At 41.4% G+C, this 26829-nt stretch overlaps 1 protein-coding gene across 1 annotated transcript in view; it reads right to left on the bottom strand.

The window, feature by feature from the left end:
* IL17RA (interleukin 17 receptor A) overlaps positions 1-26829 on the bottom strand; it is a 786505-nt gene that overhangs the window by 402570 nt on the left and 357106 nt on the right. Inside the window, exon 6 of the mRNA XM_044087525.1 lies at positions 21479-21605. Within this exon, the coding sequence (XP_043943460.1) occupies positions 21479-21605 (127 nt within the window). The remainder of the gene's footprint in view (positions 1-21478; positions 21606-26829) is intronic.

Raw genomic sequence — 26829 nt, 5'->3', positions numbered from 1 at the left:
TTTATTTCAGAAATGCACGTAGATTCTCTTATTTTGTCAGCTGCTCAGCTTAACAGTATTAATATTAAAACAAGTGTCCCTTCTTAGACAAGTTCCCAGCTGTATTGTGTGGCTATTTTAGATTTTTGCATCACATTTTTGGTCCATTTTTCATAAAATTATGTTTTTCTAGCAAATTAGTGGTACATCATTAAAGACTGAAGTTAGAAAATAATGACAGACATTTGAGTTTCAGATTTCATAACCTTCCGAAAATTCATACTAATGCAAGACCTACTATTCTATTATCTTTCTAAGAGCAATATTTAAAAATTGACCTTATTTTTGGGCCTTTGTCCCACTTCTATTTATGGCTTTTTTCCAGATTTCTTGCTCTGAGTTGATAGGTATGACAAATATGTCAGTACCATCACCGTCAGCCAGAGACATTTCAAATTGTGACATACTTGTACCCCACTCCCCCATGTAGTGACTCTGGATGTGTCCAATCAAGGCAAGGAGCAGTTATGCAGTATAAGTGTGCAAAGTATCCCCCCATCCAAGGTAGACACAAGTACTACAATGGCTTTTTGTCTATCCTTGATTTTGCAGAATGCTATGGTTTTCTGTCATATTTTTATACTGTTGATTTATGCTTATTATTCAGAAAATGCATTTTGTTGCAATGCCTGTTACTCTGTGTTTAAGTGGCAATACTTTAATGACCATCAGGTAAGCTTCTCTCAGACTGTAAGATACAAGTAAGCTTTAAGCATACTGTTAAAGAATTATCAACACTGAAAGCCTTTTTGTTTTTGCCATGCGGAGATTATTTACATAAATAGGTAACGTGTAAACCTTAGGTACTGAAATGCATATGACAGTATTTGTAATGCAGGACAGGATCACAGTAGTTTCAGAAGCTCATTACATTTGTTGGAGACTTGCAGTCATCTTTGCAAGCTTTACCCGTAAACTAAACAGAATGCTAATCTATCATGTGTGGTCCATAACCTGTGCAGTAATCCTTTAAGCAATTTATCTTGAGCTTGTTTGTTGTTTGCTGTTCATTTTTTACTTTGATCATGTTTTTCCCATGAAACAAGTAGATAGTTGTTGTCAAGCAGCAGACCTTTTTGGATAAGAAACATTTTTACAAGTGGGGGTAAATCAGTATCAGAGACTGCTACTTTCAGCATGTTACTTGATACTTTTATAAAGCTGAATACAAATTATAATTAGAACTGCAGTGCAAGGAGAAGTGGTTTAAGTTGAGTGCTGCTTGTTTTTTTTTATACTTTATTTCAACTGGCATTCCAATAATGTATTTAAAAAGTAATTTATTTTTACATGCCTCACAACCGTTTTGTTTCCATCTAGATATTAAGTAAGCTATCATGTAGCCAAGGTCTATGTCAAATATTTGAACTTCCAAAATGTCGAATGCAATATGGTCGAGACCATATGTTCGATATTTAGAAGTTTGAATATCTAATGAAAAAAAAAAAAAGGAAAAGAAAAACAGACACTAACAGCGCGAGCAGGGGGGGCAAACTCCCCCTGCACCCCCCACACCCACCGTACTTAAATATACCAACTCCAAGACCGCACTTCAGTGCAGAAAAGGGAATTCTCCCATTCCGCACCATACGGTGCCATTAAACGTCAACCTTCAAACACTTGAAATGTCGAACATATCGTCTCAACCCTAAAACGTTCGACATTTTAAACATTCAAATAATTGGCATAGACCCTGTAGCCAATGCACTGAAATATTTTTTTTCTCCACTTCATTTTGTTTTGATCGGACTCTCATAATGATGGTTTGGCACCCAAGACAGCATATTTAATTAAAGTCCCAGTTTTTGTGGTTTTGAGCATAGCTCTGCCCCTTTCTAGTTGGCCACACCCCTTCCCATTGGCCCCACCCATTCAGCTGTCTCCTGCAGCCCCCCATTGATCTGAAGTCACCAGCCACCACTGCTCAGAGGTGATTAAAATAAATGAAACACTGCAGGAGTATATCAACTCAAATAACAAAAGGCTGGAAAAAATAGAAGAAGCTTTAATTAGCTACATGGATGAACTGATACAACTGCAAATATCAAGGAAGAAATGAAGAAAAGGCTGGCTGAGTATAAGACTACCCAAGAAGAGCTGTTTCAAAAAAATGGAAGATTTAGAAGACAGGGGGCTCAGAGAAAATCTAACATTTTTTGGTGTCCAAGAGAAACTGGAAGGAACAAAATGCATTAATTTTATGAAAACACAAACAAGCAATTGGTCTGGTACTCCATAGCAGGATTTGTTAATTGAAAGGGCATACTGAGGTTAAGCTCCAAACCTGCCACGAGAAAGCAGCCAAGATCTGTGTTAGTAAAGATGGAATAATACCAGCAGAAAAAGTTGATCCTGACAAAATTGTGAAAGAAGGGGAAAGAATTTAAAAAACAGGGTCAGCAGAGTGTTTGTGGAAAATGATTATGCGCTGCACACCAGGTATAAGCGAAGAAAATATATCCAGGCAATCAGGGAATGTCGAGAGGCAAGTGTGAGATTCAAGCTGTTGTATCCAGCTGTCATCAGAACATTTTTTCCTGGAGGATCAAAGTAATTTTTGATACAGAACAGGGTAAGGAAAAAATGCAAAAGTTTATCCAGGAAAAAGTGAGCTATCAAACAGAAGGGGACTTCTCACTCTTCTGACAGTAAAGCTCATATAGAGACTTTGCCAGTGAACTCTTATTCAATGTTCCAAAAATGTCTGATCCACAGAAAAAAAACACAGGAGTTGACTAGAAGAATCAGGAGTACCTTGGACTTGAACCAGAGTCGGGTGTTGGGAGATAATGATGATCATGAAGAAGACCATAAACATGGAAATTATTGAATAAAAGTGAGATTATAAACCACCAACTACATTTGTGGAATATGGGTTTGGAAAAAAGTGGATGAGAAAAACTGGATTTTTGTTGACTTAAACTTGGGTAGACTGCATATACCCCACTTTATGTCATTAATGTTTAGCAGGACAATAAAAGGAAGAAAGTAACTGTAAGTAAATCAGTTTTTGTTCTTAACAGTACTTGCATAAAACATTTTATGATATAAACTGCATGTTAGATAGTGAAACAGCTTTGTGTAGTATGTAGTCACTGGTATTTTATGTGAGGGGGTGAGGGCGAGTCTTTTCAGTGACTGCTGTATGAGATAAAGATATTTAAGTAAATAAGTAATTTTTTAGCTGTAAAAATAAAGTTTTTAAAATGTTAAAAAAGAAGAAAGGCTAGACAAAAACAAATTTAAATTAATATGCTGCAATCCTGGGCTGCTGGAATTGGGGTGGGTTGTAAACGTGCACAGAGTATATTATATGTAGAGTTGAGATGTTTTTCTTATTTTTGCAAAGGTAAATTCCTGGATTAATGCCATTGGATTAATCTAAAAACAAGTGCTTTCTGTAGCCTTGAAAAAAAGCCATGAGAAGTGATAAGTTTCTTGCGTATTAAATGATATTAGCTTGTCTTTTCCCTTTAGCAAATGTTCAGTGGGAGTCAAAAAGTCTGCAGCTGAAGTCATTTGTATATTCTGTTCTGACCAGAGATGCTGTTGTTGTGTTTTTAGGCTTGTCCCGGTTAGGGGTCACCACAGCGGAACTCCGGCCATCTAATGACTGCAGTAGATTTTTACGGGCCGAGCTGCCGACTCTGACGCACAACCTTCAACGAAGGTACGCCCATTCACGCATGTCTCCACACAGAAGACGCTCTAGCTGAGAATCGAACAGGACAACATCTTACTGTGAGGCGACAACGCTACCGCAGCACCACCACAGCAGTCTGTTCTGACCAGAGTGAATGAAATTAACAAATTCCTTCATGCATCTCGAGAGTTGTTAGCTGTTTTTCTCATTGTTGACTATGATCCCATGGAGGTGTGTTGTCTGCAAGTGCAAGCAATTCATTTTGAGAGCTCTAAGCATTCTTTGCTGACGAAAATGCAAAAATTTAAGCTACAATGGCAAACAGTTCAGTAAAAGATATAGTTTGAAATTATTTTAAGTGACTAAGAGGCAGCCTTAATATTTAATGCATTTAACAGAACAGTATACAATTTACTTTATTTAATGACAGCCAGCGCACCTTTTCTTAAGGTTAAAAGATAATGTTTTCTGAAAGCATACAAGCTGTATTTCATATCTGGGAGGAGAACAGAGACAAGTAAAGAATAGACAGTAAGCAGTGTAAGTGGGAGCACAGGCTGTAACATGCACTTTAGGATGGGTACCCTTAATTTTAAGTTATTAATGCCTGTGGGTGAATCTGTCATTCTGGGACGATTGTTTCTATCTGATGGGTTAAACTTTAATTTTTGAAGATGTGCACAGTTTTGGTAGTTTGTTCTAAGTTACTAAGTTATGGGGATATTCTGAAAATGTATTTATTTTTTTTTTGTTTGATATTTTTCATTATACAAAAAGTCTTGAAAAATATGACATTGGTTCAAATGGAGATGACAAGAAATTAGAAGTTATGTACCTACCATAACGTTCCATGTTAGTTGTCTTCTCTCGCCTTCTTTCTTGCTGGATGGGTTCGGAGCCGATCCTCGGCTCCGACTCGGCACTTGCTTTAGCTTGAGAACTCCTTTTACCAGCTCGAGGCAACCCTATATCCCATGATGCAAGGCGGAACTACCTCAGATCTCGTTTGGCAGCTAACCTACCTTGCTAAGGACTAACCTAACATAATTAGGAAAACAAGTTCATAAAAAGAGTCCTCATATGAAGGCTCAGGAGGAAACAACCTGATAGGAACTCTTCAAGATCTGTCCAGGCCAGGGGGTAGGAGGGAGGGACGTAAGAAAGAAGGCGAGAAGACAACTAACATGGAACGTTATGGTAGGTACATAACTTCTAAATGTTAAGTTGTCAATCTCGCCTTCATTCTTGCTGGATGGGACCGCGTCCCTAGCACCTGTATCCCGGGTGGCTCAATGGAACAGACTCTTGAGAACTGTGGAACCAAAACTGGCCCTATCTCTGGAGGCCAAGTCCAACTTGTAATGAGAGACAAAGGTATGAGGCGTGGCCCAAGTAGCTGCTGCACAAATAGTATCAATGGGTAGTCTATCCTGAAAGGCTGCAGAAGTGGATAGACTCCTGGTTGAGTGTGCTTTTGGTTTAGAAGATAGCTGCTTGCCTCTGAGAGAGTACACAAAGGAAATGGTGGAAGTCAACCATCTGGATAAGGTCACTAGAAACTGGAAGACCTATCCTGTTTTCTGCATAGGAGACAAATAATTGGTCCGATTTTCTGAATTGTTTAGTTCTATGCAAATAGTACCTGAGTTGACGATGGACATCCAAAAAATGAAGCTTCTGTTCAGCTCTGTCGGAATAGTTTGGGAAGAAGACTGGTAGATCTATAGATTGGTTAATATTGGTTTGAGACACAACTTTGGGGAGAAAGGAAGGGTTCGTTCTTAATGATACCCTGTCCTTATGAAAAACCAAGTAAGGGGAATGAATGCAGAGAGCTTGAATCTCGGAAACCCTTCTTGCTGAAGTGACAGCCAGTAAGAATATAGTTTTCCAGGTCAACAACTTCAAAGAACATGAAGCAGACGGTTCGAAGGGAGGTAGTATCAAGGATGCCAACATTAAGTTCAGATCCCATTGCGGAGGAGGATGCTTTATAGGCGGCTTTAGGAGAAAAACACCTCTCAGAAAGGCCTTGCATAATCTATGAGACATTATGTTATTGTCATGCAAGCCAACATGATACTTGGAAATAGCAGCCAGTTGTACTTTAACTGTAGATGACGAGGATCCTGAATGAAAAACCTCCGCCAGGAAATCTAAAACAGAATGTACAGGAGCAGTAAAGGGATCAATATTCCTGGAATTTGCCCAAATAGAAGAACGTCGCCACTTGCTAGCATAAACAGTCCTAGTGGACGACTTTAAGGAAGACACTAAGATGTCTCTGACGGAGTCAGAGATCATCGGAAGCCTGGTTAGGGAAGGAAGTGGAGCAACCAAGCAGTGAGGTTGAGAGAATGAATGGCCCGGTGCTGCTGACCCGACTGGTGGATCAAGAGATCCGGAACTGGGTCCAGATGCCAGGGCTGCACCAGAAGGTGACGATGCAGAGATGGAAACCAAATTTGTCGAGGCCAATAAGGGGCAATGAGAATCAACTTGGCTCTCAAAACGGTGGCTTTCTGAATGACTTGTGGAATCAAGGGAAAAGGAGGAAAAGCGTACAAAAGTCCCCGGGGCCAATCCTGGGTTAGAGAGTCTCTCAGGGGTTGGCCTGGAAGAGGAAAGAGGGTGAAATAATCGGGGCACTTGTTGTTTTGAGGAGTAGCAAAAAGATCGCAACAAGGAGTGCCCCACTGCAGAAAAATCTGATCCACTACAGATTGATTGAGAGACCACTCGTGAGGCATCAGAATGGATCTGCTCAGCCTGTCCGCCAAGAGGTTGGACCTGCCGGTGATGTGCGTTGCTATTAGAAACCGATGAGAGGAGATTGCCCATTGCCAAAGTCTGAGAGCTTCTCGACACAACGGATAGGACCTGGTCCCGCCCTGCTTGTTGATGTACCAGACCACGGACATGTTGTCCGTTTGTACTGCAATAGTCCCCGTGGGAAGAAAGTCGTTGAGGGCCTGCAACATTAAAAGCACCGCTCTCATCTCCAGGACATTTATGTGCAGATGGTATTCTATGGGTTGTCACGTCCCGTGGACCATCCTGCCCTGATAATGCCCCCCCACCCGATCAGAGAGGCATCCGTAGTGACTGTGGCAACTGGAGGAGGGGAAACAAAGGGTCGGCCCTGATGAAGAAGAGGGAAAGATATCCACCAATTCAGATGAGTTCTGCACGACTGTGTGACTAAGATTTCGTGCCTCATCGGGAGACTGTGGTACGACCACTGCGTGAATAGCATCCACTGCAGAAGACGCATGTGGAAGCGAGCCAGTGGTAGTAGAACAATGGCCGCAGCCATAAGACCTAGAACCTTCAGAATAAATCTGGCTTTGACCTTGTTGCTCTGCAATAAAAACCGAACGAATTTTTGGATGTCCAGAATTCTTTGATCTGTTAGTCTGGCTAACATTTTGACGGTGTTTAATTCTGCGCCTATAAAGGTGATAGATTGGCAAGGCAGCAGAGAAGATTTTTCGAAATTTACTGAAATTCCCAAACTCCTGCAAAGCTGTAGAGTGTAGTCTCTGGTCTGAAGAAGCTGACACCTGGTGGTGGCGGAGAGGAGCCAGTCGTCCAAATAAGGAAACACCTGGAATCCTTGACGTCTCAGATGAGCTGTGACCACTGCCATACATTTGGTGAACACTCTGGGGGCTGAAGTGAGGCCAAAGGGCAGGGCTCTGAATTGGTAATGACTGGTCCCTAGCCGAAAGCGGAGAAACCTTCTGGAGCGCCTGTGAATCTTTATGTGATAGTATGCGTCCTGAAGGTCTATAGAGCACATCCAGATGTCCTTGCCCAGAAAGGGCAGAATGGACTGAAGCGTGACCATCCGGAATCTTGCCTTCTTGACAAATCTGTTTAGACTGCTCAGGTCTAATATTGGTCTCCAATCTCCCGTCCTTTTGGGGACCAAAAAGAATCTCGAGTAGACACCGGATCCTACCTGGTCTGCCGGCACAGTCTGGACGGCTCTTTTTTCTAGGAGCTTTGAAACCTCCTGTTGTGCCAAATCCCTTTGACCGGGTGAGATGTCTGGAAGGGATTGTTGAGGTACGGGATACCTTTCGAAGGGGATTTTGTAACCCTCGAATATGATCGACTGTACCCACATATCTTGTGATAGGGATTGCCAGGCTACTGGGTACAGCGAAATCCTTCCCCCGACTGCCTCCAAGGGTGGACAGTCGGGCAACACCTCAGGGATGCTGAAAGGGCTTCTCAGGAAGAGACTCCCTGTTGCCCTGGTTCTGAGGACCCCCCTGCCTCTAGGGCGGCGTCTATTGTTGTTACCCCCTCTGCCTCTGGGGGTAAACTGACCACGTGTGTCCGGTGTAGCTCCTTGGGCTTTATGAACCACATCTTCCCCCTTCTGACCCTTGGGATATGGTCTAGAAGGAGTGGAAAATGGACTCCAACGGCAGAAAGAGTTTTACCGTCCTGCTCACACCTGGTCAAGGTATCCTTCACCTGAGGTCCGAACAAAGCTGAACCATCAAAGGGGGTATTGGTGAAGGACGCCTTAAAGGGGTCCGCAAAATTACAAAGCCGCATCCAGGCTTGGCGTCTAAGAGCAACTCCTGTGCCTGCGGCCCTGCTCGCTCCATCGGCCGCATAGGATATGAGCCGCATGGAGGAGTTGGATAGGGAATTCAGGATTGCTAGCTGTGAGGCAATATTTTCTTGAGCCCCAGCAGCAGAAGGATCCTGGACCACTTCACCCAGTTCCTTGAGAATATCTCTTTGAAGCCTGGTGAAGTGACAAAGGTAGTTCAGCTTAACGCATAGCAAAGGTCGCTGAAGAAAACATCCGCTTTCCATACCTGTCCATGGTCCTAGAATCCTTGTTAGGAGGATGGACAGGTACTGAAGGATCCGCCAGTTCCTTTTAGTGGCCGCCACCACCATAGCATCCACAGAGACGCCTTTTGAAAGAAACTGTTTGTCCGTAGGGGCCGTGATAAATTTGGATGGTCTCCTGGGGACAGGTTCCACAGAATCTGGAGCCGTCCACGCCTTCCGAGCCACAACCTGCATAAGTGGGTCGAAAGGCGGAGACACCCAGGAGGTGGAGGGTCGGGATCCAAAAGCCTCCAGGTATACCGACTCATCCTCGGAGGGATCAATGGATGGCCAATTCCCCCTCTGTTTGAGGAGCTCAAGGATGTCTGAAAAGGAGACATCCTCAGAGGGGGATCGTGGGGAACCCTCCGACTCATCTAAGTCGGTATCCGATGTAGTAGACTCGGGGGAGTCTGTGTGTTTCCTCTTACACGTCCTCTTCGAGGGGGTTCACCTGCTGGATCAGGAGAAACTTCGGAAGAGGAGGAAATTCCCAATGGGGAAACCTGGGGCGATGGATCCCTGGGCCTGAGAGCAAGAGGCTGGCAAGAGGCGTCTACAGGCACTGAAGAGGGAGGAGCTAGAGGGATGGACCGTTGACCTGGCTCAGAGGCCAGGACACTCCTCATCACCTCAAAGGCTCCCCTCCCCGGGAGGCCGGAATATCCCCGATCCGAGGATACAGGAATTCCCAGCTCCACTGAGAGGGAAGGCTCCGAGGCCGATGTCGGTGCCGAGCTTACCAAAGCCGAAGCCCCGAGAGGGAGAGTGGGGTCGGACAAGGGTCCGATGCCACTAGCCCCCTCGGAGCCGACAAGGGAAACCCGATGACCGGATCCCTCCAAGGAAGGACTCAAGGAGGAGATCGGAGCCGAGGACGACAGAGCCGAAGGATGTATCGGCTCCGGCGCCGAAACAGTCACTGTCCCGAGAAGCTCCGGCTCCGAACTCTGGTGTGGAGTCGGAGGAGGAAGTTCAAGGGGTGAGACAATAGCCGAAGTCTGTTGAGACGGGCTATGGAGCATTTGGGCCAGTGCCTGCGACTTCAACAGCCTGCTTACCACCCTCTCTAAGTCGTGGTCAGACAGCCTGGAAGATCTCGAAGATCGGCTCCGATGGCTCCGCTCCGACAAAAGAGGAGACCCGGAGCAGTGGATACTCTGCAATGAAGGGGACCGAGATCTCTTTCGGGACGAAGTCATCGGAGCCGAAGTCCCCTGAATTCCAGATGGAGCCGAAGGTTTCTCGGCTTCGATGCTGGATAAGGTGTCGAACCCACTACTTTTAAAACAGATAGATCGGTTCCAGCCGGAGCCGATCTCGGCTCCGACGGAGCCGGAGCCACCGGAGGAGGCTTGGATACTGAAGCCTGAGCCTTCGGTGGCTTAGAAGGTTTCCCAGACCCTGATTTTGAGGGAGAACCTTCTGGCTTAAGTAAGCCACGGAGGATTAGCTTATTCCTCCGTTCCTGCAGGACTCTCTGGCTAAAAGAGTGACACAAAGCACAGGAGTCCTGCAGGTGCAAAGGCCCCAGGCAGTAAACACAAGAAGTGTGACCGTCTGTCAGAGACATTTTCTGACAGCACGAGTCACACTTCTTGAAGCCTGAGACCTTGCCTTCCTTAGACATATCCTAGGAGGAAGTCACACACAAACCCCAACAAACACACACGATTAATCCCCTAACACACAACACACAGGTAGGGATTAACCAAAGGGGTTTAAGCCTAACTAAACTTTTATACTAAAGAAAATAAAAAGTTTTGAAATATAAGGGAATAGGGTGGGCTGTAACACACTACAGACTATAAAAAAAAGGAAACAAGGGGGAAATAAAACCCTAACTAAGCTTTTTCTCTTTTGACAAGAAAATTACTTACCTCAGCTGGCAAAGGAGACCTCTTTCGCTAAGCGGCAAACGAGATCTGAGGTAGTTCCGCCTTGCATCATGGGATATAGGGTTGCCTCGAGCTGGTAAAAGGAGTTCTCAAGCTAAAGCAAGTGCCGAGTCGGAGCCGAGGATCGGCTCCGAACCCATCCAGCAAGAATGAAGGCGAGATTGACAACTTAACATCAACTGTATAAAAGATCAACCTGTCAAACATTAGTGTGTGCATGTAACACAAAATTTGGAAATACACATTCAAAAAAGGTGTCAATAATAATTTCTTAACAAAATAGCCATGCTATCCGGGTCTATATTATATGAACGAATGTTCATAACATCAAACGCTCTAAAGAGCGAAAATGCCAGACCTCAAAGTGCTTCTTGTGGGATCACAGTACAGTGAAGGTTGGAATATTTGCCCTTTCCTCACTGTAGTGCGATCTTGGAGTTGGTATATATATTTAGTGGGGGGTGTGCAGGGCTGTGCCCCCCACAATAACGAGTTTGAGGTCCGGCATTTTCACACTTTAGAGCATTCTATATTATGAACATTCATTCATATACTATAGACCCTGCTATCCATATTATCTTGGAATGTAAATGGCCATAAATGAACAGACAAAAAGGTAAGAGTACTGAATTGTATTAATAAATACACAGTGCAAATAGCAATGCTGTAGGGGACACATTTGGAAAGAAATGAGTATTTGAATTTGATATAGAATCGATTTCAAGTACGGGATATTCAGCAGAATATCAGGGACAAAGGAAAAGGGGAGAAATTATACTAATTGCTAGAGGATCTCCAACAGTGACAGAAGAGGAAAATATATAATAATGGTAGATTTCTGGTAGTTTGGAGCAAATGGTAAGGGAGGAAGATTACAATGGCATGTATTTATGTTCCACCAAAAACTGCTGCTTTAAAAACTTTAGGAGAAACAATCAGTTTTCTGCAGCAAGTATTACTTATAAAGGGGCTAGAACTTTATTTGCAATGGTGAGGCTGTATCTCTGAGACATGGAAGGGAAATCTAACCAATGTGGGTAGATTTCTAAAGAGATTTATGAAAATATTTGGTAAGGAAGATATGAATTCAGTAGTAGGAACTCTGAGATAATTTATATATTATTCCCCAAGGTACAATAACTGGGCTAGACTAAATAAAAATTATACTTCACAAAAACGTGCATTTAATTGAAAGATCTGACACACATACAATAACTATTTCTGATCATGAACCAATAAAATCTAAGATAAAATGCAAGGTAATGAAGTAAAAATGAGGCTCTGGCACTTTCCCACATACTTGTTAAAAAGAGAAGAATTTAAGGAATGGGTAACAGAAATTCAACAGTTATTAGGGAAGACAGAAATGTCTTCATAGGTTATAACTAATGGGTGGGATAAAATGAAAACTGAGTTTTAGAAAATGGTAGAAATAAAAGAAAATATACATGATTAAGATAATACAAGTTATTTTAGAGAGGTTGACAAAGGTTAAAGTATTGCAGAATAAGGGGAATCTCACAGAACAACAGGAGGTGGACCTGTAGAGTGTTAAAGAGAAAATAAAGGAATATCTGGATAATATGCATGACTTTAAAAAGATTGCTGTCAATTATTTTTCATAGCAACTCCAAAGCAAAAAACCTTTAGCACAACAACTTAGGTAACAGAAAGTATAAAGGGTTGTCACCAAACTTAGGGAAACTATAACAAGAAAATAACCAGACATTCTCTAGCAGTATTAGACATATTTTGGACATTTTATGAACATTTGTCTAAAGCACAGAAATGTGGAAATCAAAAAAGAACACAAATGGAAAATTTATGGAAGTTTTAAGTATGTCAAGATTAGGGGTAGATGAGGCTCAACAATTAAAAGTTAAGGTAGGGGAAGACAAGATAAGAATGAAACTGTGATGTATACTCAAACTACAGGAACAGATGGTATTCCTGTGGAAGTTTGGAAATTAGGACTAATAAAAGTGGTAGACATCTGGAAAGTTTTGTTTAACAATATTATAAAAGGAGGTGAAGCACCAACATCTTGGAAGAAAGCCTGGTGGCTGCATTATGTAAAGATGGTAAAGCTGAACTGGTCTTTCATTTAGGACTTCCCTATCCCTTTCTTTTTGCTATACTCATATCAATCCTCAGTAAGGAAGGCAGTCTCTCATCTGCAGACCATATTTTTCTCTGCCTCATCTCACATTATTACCTTTCCCTCTTTAGTTATTTGCTCTCAACACCATGGTTCCTTTGCCAGTTGTCTCCAGTGAATTCCAGTCACCTCTTGCTTATTTTCTGTACCCCTAATTGCAGTCATCCCTGTTCGCAAAATTTCCTTTGTCCATTCCTGTACTGCCTTAATTCTTAGCCTACTTTCTGCTGACTTTTTCTACATTTTAAGATCAATCCCCTCCTCTACAAACTTCGAACAAACATACAAAACTATGTACATTTTCAACAAATGAGTTTAACTTTCCACATAGGAACAACTGCCCCAAATCAACAGCTGCACCCACAGGCATTACCTAATCTAAAATTAAGGTTACCCATACTAAAACCATGTTGCAGTCTGTGTTCCCACTTACACTGATTGTTGCCTGTACTTTTCTTAACTCTATTCACTTCCAGGATATGAAAAGCAAATTGCATGCTTTCAGAAAATAGTAACTTTTAGCCCTAAGAAAATGTGCACTGGCTACTTTTAAATAAAAATAAATTGCACATCATTCTAATCTAGTAAATACATTGAAGTATTAAGGCTGCTGGGATGGATACTATCTCTTATTCATTTCCCAAAATTTCTGAGTTTATTGTTTACTGAACTTCTTGCGACTGTAACTACCTTTAAATATTGCATTTCTCTCAGCAAAGAATGTTCAGAACTCTCAAGATTAATTACTTGCATGAGCAGATAATTCAACTCCATGTAAAATAATCAGCAATGACAGAAAAACGCAACTGACAACTCTGCAGATGCTTGAAGGCATATTTGTAAATTTCACTCAGGACACAATGTACAAAAATCCCCAGCCAACTGCCCTCAGCAGCACACTTCATGTCTCCCTTTGGCAGAATCTGCTAATATAAAAGCAACAAGTTAATATCTTTGCAGATCGAAGATACTTGGCATTTTTCATGCCTTTCAGCAATTTGTCTTATTTTTCAAAAATGTGTTTGATACTTCATAGCCTATCTGCTTACAAAAAACTTACTTATAGTTTAAGCTGAGGAGATTAATATAGACATCCACTCTTCAGAAATGATTAGCTTAGTTCTACATATAATGTAACCAGTACACTTTTGCACTCCACCCACCCCAGCAGCCTAAAATCAATCATATTAACTTAAACTTGCTTCTGTCCAGCCTTTCTTATTTTGTTATAAAGACTATATTTACAAGTGTTTACTTTAATATCTTTAACATATACAACAGTCAACCAACAAAATCCACCTACAAAACTTGGTAAAACAAAAAAAAAAAAACACAAGTGTAGTCATCAGGAGCTAGTGAATTTTTAAATAAAGAATAACATATGGCCACATTTAAAAATAGTCCTGAATGTACCATATATAAAACTAACTTTAAAATATAATATACAGACTATTTATCATGACATGTTTTATACAAAAACTAAGAACAAACTTTGCTTACTTAAAGCTACTTCCTTCCCCCCTTTATGTCATCAATGTTTAGAAGGAAACTAAAGTGGGATATATGCTTTACAGTTCACCTACAAGTTTAACAGTCTTTCTCAGCCACTTGTTCTTGCAAAGCCTTATTTAACAAATGTGAGAGATATTTGATAGTCTCAAACTTATTCAATAATTTCATTGTTTCTGGCCTTCTTCCTGATCATCTTCATCTCTCAACACAATGCTCTGGTTCAAGTCCAAGGTACTCCAGATTCTTCTAGACAACTCCTGTGCTTTATTCGGTCTCTTAAGCATTTTCTTTTGTAACAATAGAAAAGGTTTCACTGGTAAAATGTTCTATGAGCTTTACTGTCAGAAAAAATATGAAACAGAATCCCTTTCTGCTTGCTAGCCCACTTTGTGTTCCCCTTAGAATATTTGGCATCCAAAAATTCCTTTGATCCTCCAGGAAAAAATACTTTGAAGATAGCAAAATATCAGGCTTTCTCATGTGCTCTGTCTTCTAACTCTACTATTTTTTGAAACAGATCCTATCAAGAAGCCCCATACTAAGCCAAGTTTTTCTTCATTTCAACCTCTGACTTTTTTGCATTTTTATCAGTTCATCTGAATAGCTTATTAAAGCTTCTTCTATTTTCTTATTTAAGTTGATATAATCCTTCAAAGTTTTACATATTTTAATCACCTCTGAGCACATCTGATTTATTTTTTTTCCTTTTCATTACTAGAAGCCATCTGTTGTACAAAAACTGAAGCTTGAACTGCTTTTTCCTGAACAGCTTTGCAATTCTTCCCAGCCAGTTACTTTTTCCTGTTTGATTTTCTTTTTGGTTCTCCAATAATGGCAATTTACTTGTCTCCCTTTGCACTGTTTCTGGTTTCTGGTTTCACACTGGGAGAGATGAAATTAAGCTACTGATCAGTATGTAGCCATCATGGAAGTCTGCCTCTTCAACTCCCAGTATTATCCTTGATGTGTCAGAGAAAAGTACCAATGTAGGTGCTGCTTTTTATTTTAAACTTCTGAAGCACTACTCTTAGTGGGAACTCTTAGATATTTTGTTGGCCTGCTTACTATTTCTGGTTTTGGGAGCTGCCATGATGGATGTATCTGCTTCCAATGAATGTGCATATGGTCTCTCTTCAAAAGAAAATGAGCCTAGATTCCTTTAATAAGCACTTTCAGTTTTAATTTAGATGATCTTTTACTCTTTTCTATTTTCTGACTATTTTGGATTTGAAAAATACTTTTTCTTTGATGTATTTATTTATTTATTTTTTTAATTGTAAGATACCGTTAGTTAATTAAGAATTTAGAGCCTTCTCCTTCTTCTTTCGGCTTTTCCTGGTTAGAGGTCACCACAGCGGATCACCTGTCCACCCATGACTGGCAGTGGAGTTTTATGGTGTCGAGTTGCCAGCCCGGTACACAACCTTCCACAGAAGGCACACACACGCACGCACCCATGCCTAGGGCCAATTTAGAGTGTCCAATCCACCTACAGCATGTCTTTGGGATGTGGGAGGAAACCGCAGCACCCTGAGGAAACCCATGCGACCACAGGGAGGACATGCAGACTCCGCACAGAAGGCACCCCAGCCGAGGATCAAACCAGAGAACCTCTTGCTGTGAGGCGAAGAATTTAGAGCCTTCAAATGCTTTAATTTCTGTCCTGTTTAAATCCTACACAGTTCTCACACTATTCTATAATACATTATGGGCTTAAATAGCACAGGCATTGCTTGTGGTAAGCTTGTAGTGCGACTTGTCTACAACAAGCACGCCTATTCACAGATGTTATTGACATAACAGTGCACTTCAATGAATTCTAACTGATATAGTTAACTTCTTAGTAGAAGAAAAAAACATACTATGAGCCATTAAAAGCTTCTCCAGCATGACTGAGGAACCAATAGTATTTAGAACATCAAGAAGAACTAAAGTGAGTGAAGAACAATGCAAGATATAAAATGAAGCCTCATGCCCACCTATGTCAGTACATAGGAAGAAGCAAGACCTGATCTGGTTCATCACAGGAAAATAGCCACTACTTTACAACATCTGTACAGGAAACCAGGTACACAGGGTAGTTGAGCCAAAATGTTAAAAGCTACTGTCATACTAATTCTCCCCAAAGAGAATCTCCAAACCAGAAAGACTATGCAAAAGCATTTCAGCTAAGGGACACTGGAAAAAAGTTCAAATTACAAGCTAGAAGGACTGGACTCCTCACCAGAGAAAAATTTAATATCGAACAGAGACTGCAAGAAGTTTTGTGATAAAAAGGCAGAAGGTAGTAGTGCTTACTAGGATTACAGGGCAGAGGGTAAAGTACTTGAGGGCAGGAATTTGGATGGGCTGGATAATAAGTCCTCACACAGCTAAAATGTCTACTTCTATCTATCAGTGTGGGTGGAGGAAAGAACAGGTATGGAGCAGGACTATACACTACTGGAAAAAGATGGTGATACTGTACAAGGTGCAATTTCATACTGGGAATGAGGGAATAAGCAGGCCACCTGATAAGGGGAATTTTGCATACCCAAGTCAGAGTGTATTTTAAGACATATGTGGACTAGGTATTAGAAATGGTACCATTTTAGTTGTAGGAACACTTTAATTAGAGGTGGTCTGAATCTTGTGCTGGATGAGACTCTGATGACTGGATTTCATGTTAGCGGTACATTTTATAAAGTAAATTATAAAGTAATAAAAAAAAAGAGAGAGCACAGTAAGTAAAATAACAGCAAGGTAGAGAAAAATGGAGGAAATGGGGAAAAAGAAAACAATCAGAGAAAATATGTTTGGTACAGGAGAACCACGTTTACCTCTCAGCTAAAACGTGTTTAAAATGAAAGTAAGCTGTACTTATTTCCAGGGCAACTTCTAAGATGGCAAGTGAAACTGATTGTGGGAGTAAACACATCTGCAGGGACTATGGAAACGAGTAAGTGAGATGCCAGGGTGATGCTGCCAAAATTGACCCAGTTAACTGAATGACATGAGAAAGTTTCTTTTTCATTAGCAAAATGTCAGTCTTCAAGATATGTAATGGAGAGACTTGAGTACTGGATATCAGACTTTCCCTTTCTGCTTGAACGATCCTCTTTGAATGGAAACTGAATGAAGTGGGATATTATCTCTAAGAGAAGAGAGAACCATGTTTTTGGCTAGTTTATTGAGGAGAAAATTATCAACATTTGTCACTTGCAAAATAAAGAAAGGGAGAAAATTTGTAAAAACTTCCCTCTCAGATTCCTCACCACAGCATCCTAATATCTGGTCCAGACAACTGGGATTTGAGGATTCATTTAAGATGCAAGCTTCATCACTTGAAAATCAACTCCTGACCAAAGCTGTGAACTTGAATGACCCACATGTTCTGCACGAGCTACATAATCCACCTACCAGTATGTTGATTTTTTTCTCTCCAGAAATGTAGGGCTATTAAATGAAGGTCCACAAACTATGCCAAATTTCAGTTTCACAGTTGGCCTGCAAAGATGGCATGATCTAGTGTGACCTGCTTATGTACTACATAAATACCAATCTTGCTGATGGCCACCTGTAACCTCCCTTGGAACAAAAAAACATATCTTGAATGTCTTGATCTCCAACAACCAGGCTAATATCGCTTTCAAAATATCGAGGCCCATATGAGGAGTTGCAGTGATCCCCAGCTTTCTACAATTTTACTGATCTAATCTCCCAAATTTTTCAAATAAAGCTGAAATGTTGTCTTACGAAATTTGGCATTCTAAGTCGGTCATTACACTGGCTGCCATATAATGCAGCACTGATTTAAACACTCTGGTCAGCAAGGTGGGTAGCAGTGTAGCAAGGATACGACTGTGTGTATCACTACTTGCAATAAGACTTTCTTCTGGGCTGTGCCTAACACTAGTCCAGGATAAAAAAACAGTATAAGATGGGACAAGGTCTGACTTTTTTGTAATGACCTTCAAACTGATAGTATCAAGTAAGAAAACTGTTACACTTAGACTGCCCAAAAGTGTTGAGAGGAATGAGCTTTAAGTAAACAGCCAGATGAGGCTACAAATAAAACCTTTCATTCTATAGTTCTGCCCTTGTAAGGCACTTGTATAACCACTGCTCAAAGGAAGGATGGTAATCTAGAGGTGTTGGTTCCTCACTTAGAATCTAAAGAAACTGCTGTGAAAACAGAAAACAGAATTGTGCTAGTAAGAATAATTCAGTTCCATTATGGCTATGATGTTCCCTGTGATCGCAGTCTGAAGGAACTCCATTTCAAATTTTCTGACTCTACGCTATTCATTCAGGCTGGACAAGTTTAGTTAGGTATCCAGGGATCCCCCTTTTGTGACAGAATGCGCATGGATGGGGAGGCTTTTAATGACAGAACTCATACTTACAAAGTACAGTTTTTCATTTTAAGGAATTAATACTCTACTTAAGGGACACCAACCAGTGCCTGCATGCAGTACCTAAGACTAATGGAATTAGCATCAGTAGAAGCACTACTAAAGGCTGTGTGTGTGCGTGTGTGTGTGTGTGTGTGTGTGTGTGTGTGTGTGTGTGTGTGTGTGTGTGTGTGTGTGCATGTGTGCATGCATGTGTGCGTGCTTTATGGCAATACACAGTCACTAGATATGGACCTTTTACATATTACATTTAAATTACATTTTGATTATGCCTTTAGTTTCAAGGATCAGATGCTGGCAGACTGAGCACTCACCAGCATTTGCATATAGTGACCTGAACCTAGGGACTGGGCATACTAGGGTAAACATCTAGAGTTGAAGGATAGACAGCAGACAGAATGCATGCACTTTTCAGTTAAACCAACATCATACATACATTTCACAGTTAGGAATATATGTGTTTTTGGACCGGACTGATACTAGCACATGACATTTCACTACACTTTCCAGCATCAATATGCATGCCTGTGAGTGATGGAAGGGGAGATCAGCTATGTCTAATGAAATTTATTTTCTGCTGAGAAATCTCTCTAATAGCAACACCACTTTTGTCTACAAACACATGGAGCACCAATATTTTTGTTCTTTCATTAGTGAGAATAAACAGGAATAATGGAGCTCTCTGTCATTACTTGCATCCGTAGATGTCAGTTGTGGATCTCAGAGAAATGATATGGGTACATCCTCCATTCACTATTCTAAAGAGCTTTAACATTCAAATCACGTTCAGAAATACTGCCTCAGTCACCTACAGACTGAGAATGGATGCTGGGGTAATACTTCCTCATTGTTATTACATGGAACATGCTAAAAGTCTTATGTAAAAATGGCAAATTTTCTTCTAAGAAGTTCTACTTTATACAGTTGGGGTTTCAAATCATAACCAGCTTATATGTACAAGAAATGGATATCAAGAAAATTACCTCAAGAGTGAAGTTTGAGAGTTGAACCTTGAAATCCACGTGAAGAACACACAACAAATGGGTTATGATCTGACAGACAAGAGCATAATTCTTTGTAGTACTTAGAGGTTTACCTGTTCCTATGTAGTACAAAAGTTAGAGGAAAAAAGTGCAGGAATGCTAAGTGGTTTACAGCTTTGAAAGCTGTAACACACTCCAGTGGCACACAGACAGCAGCTATCGAAAGAAGAGCAGTGGGAAGTGCAAAAAGCTTTAAAAGAAGTTAAACACTTTATTCACAATGGCTTTAAAGAAGCTGCTAAGAGCTTAACAATGGTGAGGCAACATTGCTTAACATAGAGGATTATGATAAGATCTGCAGCAAATAGCTAGGTTCTTACATGTTCAAGACACAGATGTCAAGCAATTTACCTCAAAGTCCAAGAGGTTTGACATCCATATCAAGAACATGTAAAACATGGATTAGAATTGGACAGACCCTTCGTAGTTAATTTTTACCTGCTCCCATGTACTATAAAAGTAGGAGAAAAAAATGTAGTAGTACTAAGTGTTTAACAGCTCTGAAAACTGTAAACACTTAACCACTGCCACAAAATGAGTGGCCACCACAGAAGATTGGTGGGAAGCTGTTAAACATTTCATTCACACATATGTCTGAATGAAGTATAACTTATTCACTCCAGTACAACTATTTCGAGTATGTACCTTTAAATCGTAGTGGGTGTGGCCTGAGCCTTTAAAAATTAAATTATCACCTTACAATTCTAACAAATACTCATTGACAGAGGTCAAATATCAATACAATTGTGTTTGTCATCATGTATGCTTCAAGATAAAATATTTTTAAACCTTGTATGTAGAATGGTTTTGGAATTATTAATGCAAATATGCACAAGTAATATTTGACGCCTAGAGGAGCAGTAGGAGGTAACTGAAGCTGCACCTGGAGGCATCCCTTGGATGTAATGAGTTAACATCTTCCAAATGCTTTCTGTGGTGGGTGCTGACCACTATTATTGCTCTAGTACAAGACTAGAGCTTAAAAGCAGCGAGGGAGGACACACCTGTCCAACCTCAGAAAGGTATGTAACAAGCCTGTCTTTTCCCTGATTGGTGCAGCATAGCTGCAGTGCTCCATGCACTACAACAGGTTAAGCACCTTTTGAATGTCAGAAAGGTGCTTAAAACAAGCCCACCTTTCCCCCCGATTCTGGAGCAGAATTGCGGCACTCCATGTAACTACATATATGCTGTAATTCCCGGCAGCAGGTCATTCAAAGTGAATGCCTGCAATTAGTAAGCAAAGGCATGTGATTCCAGCTGTACTGGAATATGACATTTTTTTCTAGTATTAAAGAAACAGTAATCAAGAAGACAGAACATGAAACTAGTGTGGAGAGGCAGAACAATATGTGATAAAAATAATTTCTTCAACAAAAGGATGATTTAGCTCTTTACTCAGAAAGGTTGGAGAAGGTGCAGGCATGGGATAACAGTTTCTGTGTGCTTGAGCATTAAACTAAGAAAAAAAGGTAAAGATGAAACCTCATTATAGTCTTTAATTTGAAAAAAAAAATGGATAAACTGGCTTTCTGCCCTTGTCTGCCCACTGAATTTTCTGCTATAACACTGCATTTTTTTTTAATGGAAGCTGACCATCCTTCAACCTTCTATTTTTCCTTTATTTCGCACCAAAATAAACAGTTGGATTTAGACAACACCTCATTCCATATTTTGTGAAGTTGCTTTCAAGCATTTTATACTGTGATTTGGTAATATAATATATCCATCTGCTAATCCTGGTGGAAGTGCAATTTCAAAGCACTAGCAAAGTGAGGATTACTGGGAGAGGAAACAGAGAATGGTAAGTGAAGCAAGATCCAAACAATTATTATTAACATTTACAGTTATTCCTACATAATTAATGTTACAAACAATATTTACCTGTAAAAAAAACAATCAATATAAAAGATAATTACTTAATCACGTACCAGGAACTGAAAATGTTTTAGAAACATCATATTTGTCACTGTAAAAGTTGGGTCTTGGTAAATTGTAGACAGATACATTGTACGTGCTACCAGGCTCAGCCACAAATCCAGCAAAAGAAAATGTCCACTGCAATTTAAAACAAAAGAAGTCAAATAAGTTCAGAAAATCTTACAAAGTTTAAACCAAAATGTGTTGAGATAGAGTAAATACTGCTTGTAAAATACTGCTTGTAAAATATAATCATTATGCATAGCCAATTCTTCACAAACTATTTGAGTACCAGTAAGTCTGTATGAATTTTACAAACCTGTATTAAAGGAATTTGCTGTAGCTTTTGTATGATAAACTATTTCTTAATTTTCATAAGGATGTGTGTGTGTGTGTGTGTGTGGGGGCAGAGTTCCCAAATAAGTTAATTGTCTTCTCTTCCTCAGAGGTCAAGTACCTGTACTCCGCACAAAAGTAATCTATTCGTGTTAGTACATTTCAACTATACCAAAATTCCTATTATTTGTCCTAAGGTAAGAAATGTCTCTAAAAAGTTTAATACAGAAAACACAATTCAGACACACAGCCTCATTTTAAAACTGTCATGTCTATTATACAGACTGTCCTAAAGGATTATCAGTACAGGGTACCTAGAGTAGCAGTAATCTTAGAAAACATCTCTGTCAGAAAGTATAACAACTAAAACTTCCAGCCATGGTACAGCACTCCAATGGAAGAAAATAAAAGTACTCCTTGTCAGATCATATACAGTGGATAAAAAAAATGTACACACCCCTGTTAAAATGCCAGGTTTTTGTGATATAAAAAATGAGACCACAAAAAATCATTTCAAAACTTTTCCCACCTTTAATGAGACCTATAACCTGTACGATTCAATTGAAAAACAAACAAATCTGTTAGGGGAAAAATATAAAAATGAAAAAACATACAATAAGCTGGTTGCATAAGTGTGCACACCCTTAAACTAATACTTTATTGAAGCACCTTTTGTTTTAATTACAGCATTCAGTCTTCTTGGGTACACACCTGCCATCAATTAAAGAGACCGATTAACCCCCAAATAAAATTCAGCTGTCCTAGGATTTTCCTGACATTTACTCAGTTGCCTGCTACAGCAAAAGCCATGGTTCGCAGAGAGCTTACAAAGCATCAAAGGGATCTCTTTGTTGAAAGCTATCAGTCAGGAGAAGGGTACAAATAAATTTCCACAACAATGGATATACCATGGAACACAGTGAAGACAGTCATTAAAAAGTAAAGAAAATATGGGACAATAGTGATGTTGCAAAGAAAGTACAGTTGTGTACACTTACCATAAATGTAGATATCCAAGTGTATTCATTGTTGCAGTCATCACACTTGGGTTATCTGCCTGCAGGTAGCCCTCAGTCGGCCCGAATAACAGAGACTCAGTATTTCTGCGTCGGTTGCTGTCGCTCCAGGACTGACATCAGGTCATCAGGGGTATAAAAACAGGCAGCCGACGCCATTATGTCAGTTTTTCTTGCCCCAAATGTCAGGAGCCCCGCAAATAGGGAGCTAAGTTATGGTGGGGAAAACACAACCAGTGAAAAGTAAATACCAATACCAATACCGCTGAAAAGGGTGAGTAACAGACATATAGAGGAGAGAGAGACAAGGGGGCTGGAGAGAGGGAAACTAGGACTGCAACAGTGAATACACTCGAACATCTACATTTATGGTAAGTGTACACAACTGTACTATGTTCTTCATGTTTCACTGTTGCAGTCATCACACTTGGGTAGATTCCCAAAGCCGAAGAAGGGAGGAGGCAGTCAAGAAGAGTTGGGGCTGGCTAGTATGCCTTGCAGGACTGCTGTTGCAAAACCCGCCCTGGATTTAGAAAAGATAGGCAGGTGGTAATGTTTGGTGAAGGTGTGTACAGAACTCCAGGTAGCAGCTTCCAGTATGTCCCTGGTAGGGACTCCCCTGAGGAATGCTGTAGAGGTGAAAGTCGCCCTAGTGGAGTGTGTTCTGACCCCCTGAGGGGTTGGTTTCCCATGGTGCTTGTAGCAGAAATGGATGCAGTGTGCTATCCATTTGGAAATTGTTTGCTTTGAAATGGCCTTGCCCTCTGCCCCTGGTGCAAAGCTGACTAGTAACTGGTCAGATTTCCTGAAGGGGTTACTCCTATCAAGGTAGAATCTGAGCTGTCTGTGCACGATCAAGGAGTTTAGGATCCATTCCCCTTTATTTGAGGATTAGGGAAGAAAGCTGGCAAATGCATAGATTGGATGAGAGCCACACTGGACACCACTTTAGGCATAAAGGAAGGGCTAGTCCTGAGGGAGACTCTGTCAGCATGGAAAATAATGAAAGGTTCCACGGCCATAAGTGCTTGTAGCTCGGACACTCTTCTAGCTAAAGTGATGGCCAGAAGCGAGGCTGTTTTCCATGAGAGGAATTTTAACTCTGATGATGCTGCAGGCTCGGGGGGGGGGGGGGTAGCATGAGCTTTTCCAGTACAAAGTTAAGGTCTAAAGCAGGGTTGGGTGCTCTCCTAGGTGGCCTTAAGTTGTTTGCCCTCTGAGAAACTGTTTGATAAGAGGGTGAGAGAAGAGAGGTGGCTCAGTGTTGTAATGAGCCGGAATTGCAGAGGCATGGATCTTAATGGAGGAGAAGGATAGGCCTCTGTGGAATAGATCTGCTAAGTAATCCAGGATTAGAGGCAGGGAGGGCAGAGTTGTGTCCTCTCCTTTAGACTGAATCCAGGAGCAGTACCTTTTCCACTTATCAGCATAGGATTTCCTTGTATTGGGTCTTCTGGCTTCAAGAAAGATGTCCAGCACCTGTCTGCTTAGGCTGGTTACTAGGGGAGAGTTCAAGGAATATGCCAGGCTGCAAGATTTAGGGTTTGTAGTTGTGGATGCAAGACCTGTCCCCCCTGCTGAGAGAGCAGGGTTGGGTTCTGGTGTAGGTGCCAGGGTGGCACCGATGACAGGCTGCGCAGGAGTGGGTACCAGTGCTGGCGTGGCCAGTCTGGGGCAATCAGAATTGTCCTTGGTCTGTCCTGTCTTATCTTGAGCAATACTTTTGAGAGAAGGGGCAGGGGGGGAAGGCATAGATTGAGAGATTTACCCACTGGAAGGATAGGGCATCCACTTTCCAGGCCCTGCTGTGGGGTGCCCTGGTGCAGAATTTGCTAATCTGGTGATTGCAGGGGGAGGCAAAGACATCCACCTCTGGAGTTCCCCATTTCTGAAGCAGAAGCTTGAAGGTGCTGGGCTCTAGTTGCCACTCATGTGGGTCTAGAAGATTTCTGCTGAAGTCATCTGCCAGTGAGTTTTGTTTGCGTGGCAGGAATTGAGCTTGCAGATGGAGCTGCATTTCCAAGGCCATGTTCCACAGGGCCATGGCTAGCCTGCAGAATGGGTAAGACAGGGTGCCCCTCTGCTTGTTGATATACCACACAACTGTGGTGTTGTCCATTTTTATTAGCAGGGGTCCTGGTGAGAGTAGGGATTTGAAAGCTGTCAGAGCACGCTGAACAGCTAGCATCTCTTTTTGGTTGATGTGCAGATGAATTTGACTTGGGCTCCAGTGGCCCTGAATGCACTTGCCATCCATGTGTGCCCCCCAGGCATAGTCTGATACATCTGTGGTTAGGGTCTGGGTGGCGTGGGGTTGAGTAAAGGGCAGTCCCTTGTTGTGGTTCCATGCTTCTGCCCACCAAAGAAACTCTGTCCTTAGACAGGATATTATAGGAATGACTGTTTCCAGGTCCTGAGAATGTGGGCACCAAAGACTTTTTAAGTACCACTGAAGTTTCTTCATATGCTATCTGGCATATGGAATTAGTAGGATGCATGAGACCATGTACCCTAGGGTTTGCAGGATTTGCCTTACAGATAGCTGGGTTCTGGTGGCCATTTGAGTAAAATAGTCTGTCAGGCTTGTTTTTCTGGAGTGAGGAATGCCATCTGGGATGCTGTGTCCAAGCTTGCTCCCAAGAATACAATTTTTTGACTGGGGACTAGTTTTGATTTATTTTCGTTGATAGTGTACCCCAGGGAGGTTAGAAGTTTTTTTACAAATGTCAGGTGCTGCAACAGCACTTCCTGACTGTCTGCCTGAATCAGGCAGTCATCCAAGTACTGGTAAATTTGAATATTTCTCTGTCTGCAGTAAGCAATGGCCAGAGCCAGGCATTTTGTGAATACTCTGGGAGCAGTGGATAAGCCAAAGGGAAGTGCAGAGAACTGATAATGCATAGATCCTGCCCTGAAGCGTAAATATTTCCTGCATGGCTCCCTTACAGGGATGTGCAGATAGGCTTCTTTTAAGTCTAGGGTGACTAACCAGGCATCTTTGGCTAGCATAGGTAGAAGCTGCTGCAGGGTGAGTATTTTGAATTTTGGTACCACCAGGAAGGTGTTGAGAATTGAAAGATCTAGGACTGGGTGCCAAGTGCCCTCTTTTCTGAGTACCAGGAAAAGTCTGGAATAAAATCCTTGACCTATCTGATCTGCAGGAACAGGCTGAATTGCTCTTATAGAGAGCAGGGATTGAACTTGGTTTTGTGCCTCTGCCCACTGGTTTGGAGGAAGGTCTGGGAACCCTTTTGGGGTTGGCAGTGAGTGGAAGTAAAATTTGTACCCCTGGGATACAATGTTGAGGGCTCATCGGTCTTTTGTGATGGAAATCCATTTTTTTTTTGCATGAAGGGTAAGTTTTCCTCCAAGGGGCACAAGCAGTTCGACAGAGGTGGGGAGTGGAGTTGAGAAGTCATTGGGAGTTCTTTCCATAAGGGTGTGGTTTAGCATTCCCTGCTTTAGAGGTGGAGGCACTCCATTGCTTAGATCTCTGCATACCCTGAGAATGTAGTCTGGGGGAGGTCTGTTTCCCCTGGGTCTAGTTTGAGATGGCCTTGAGGGGGCTGGAAAGGACCAATGTTTCGAGGGGCAATGCCTACTGAATCTAGGAGGATGTACTTCTAGGAATTCTTTGACTGTCTGCATAGATTTAGCTTTTTCTTCCATCTTTTTAAGAAGCTCTTCTGCTTTGGTGCGAAACAGCTTGTCCTTGTTCAAAGGAGCGTCTAATAACTTTGATTTGACATGGTCTGGCAAGGTCTGCTCCTTAAGCCAAGCATGCTTTCTCAGTACAGAACCAGTGACTGCTGCCCTGCAAGATGCTTTTAGGGCGTCACAGCCACACTATAATGCATGCTTGCTGATTTGGCTTGCAGAATGCATAAGCTCATGCAATTCTTTATTTTCTGCACAGTTTGTAAAGGTAGCTATTTTTTGCTTAATAAGTTCCATAATACGTCGTTGGTACTTCAGCATGTGAAACTGACAATTCAAAGCCCTAATGGCGA

This window comes from Protopterus annectens, chromosome 11.part0, assembly GCF_019279795.1.
Source record: "Protopterus annectens isolate FY-2018-M chromosome 11.part0, PAN1.0, whole genome shotgun sequence".
Lineage (NCBI taxonomy): Eukaryota > Metazoa > Chordata > Ceratodontiformes > Protopteridae > Protopterus > Protopterus annectens.
Note: the sequence above shows the minus strand (reverse complement) of the source record. Positions and strands in the feature narration are given on the sequence as shown.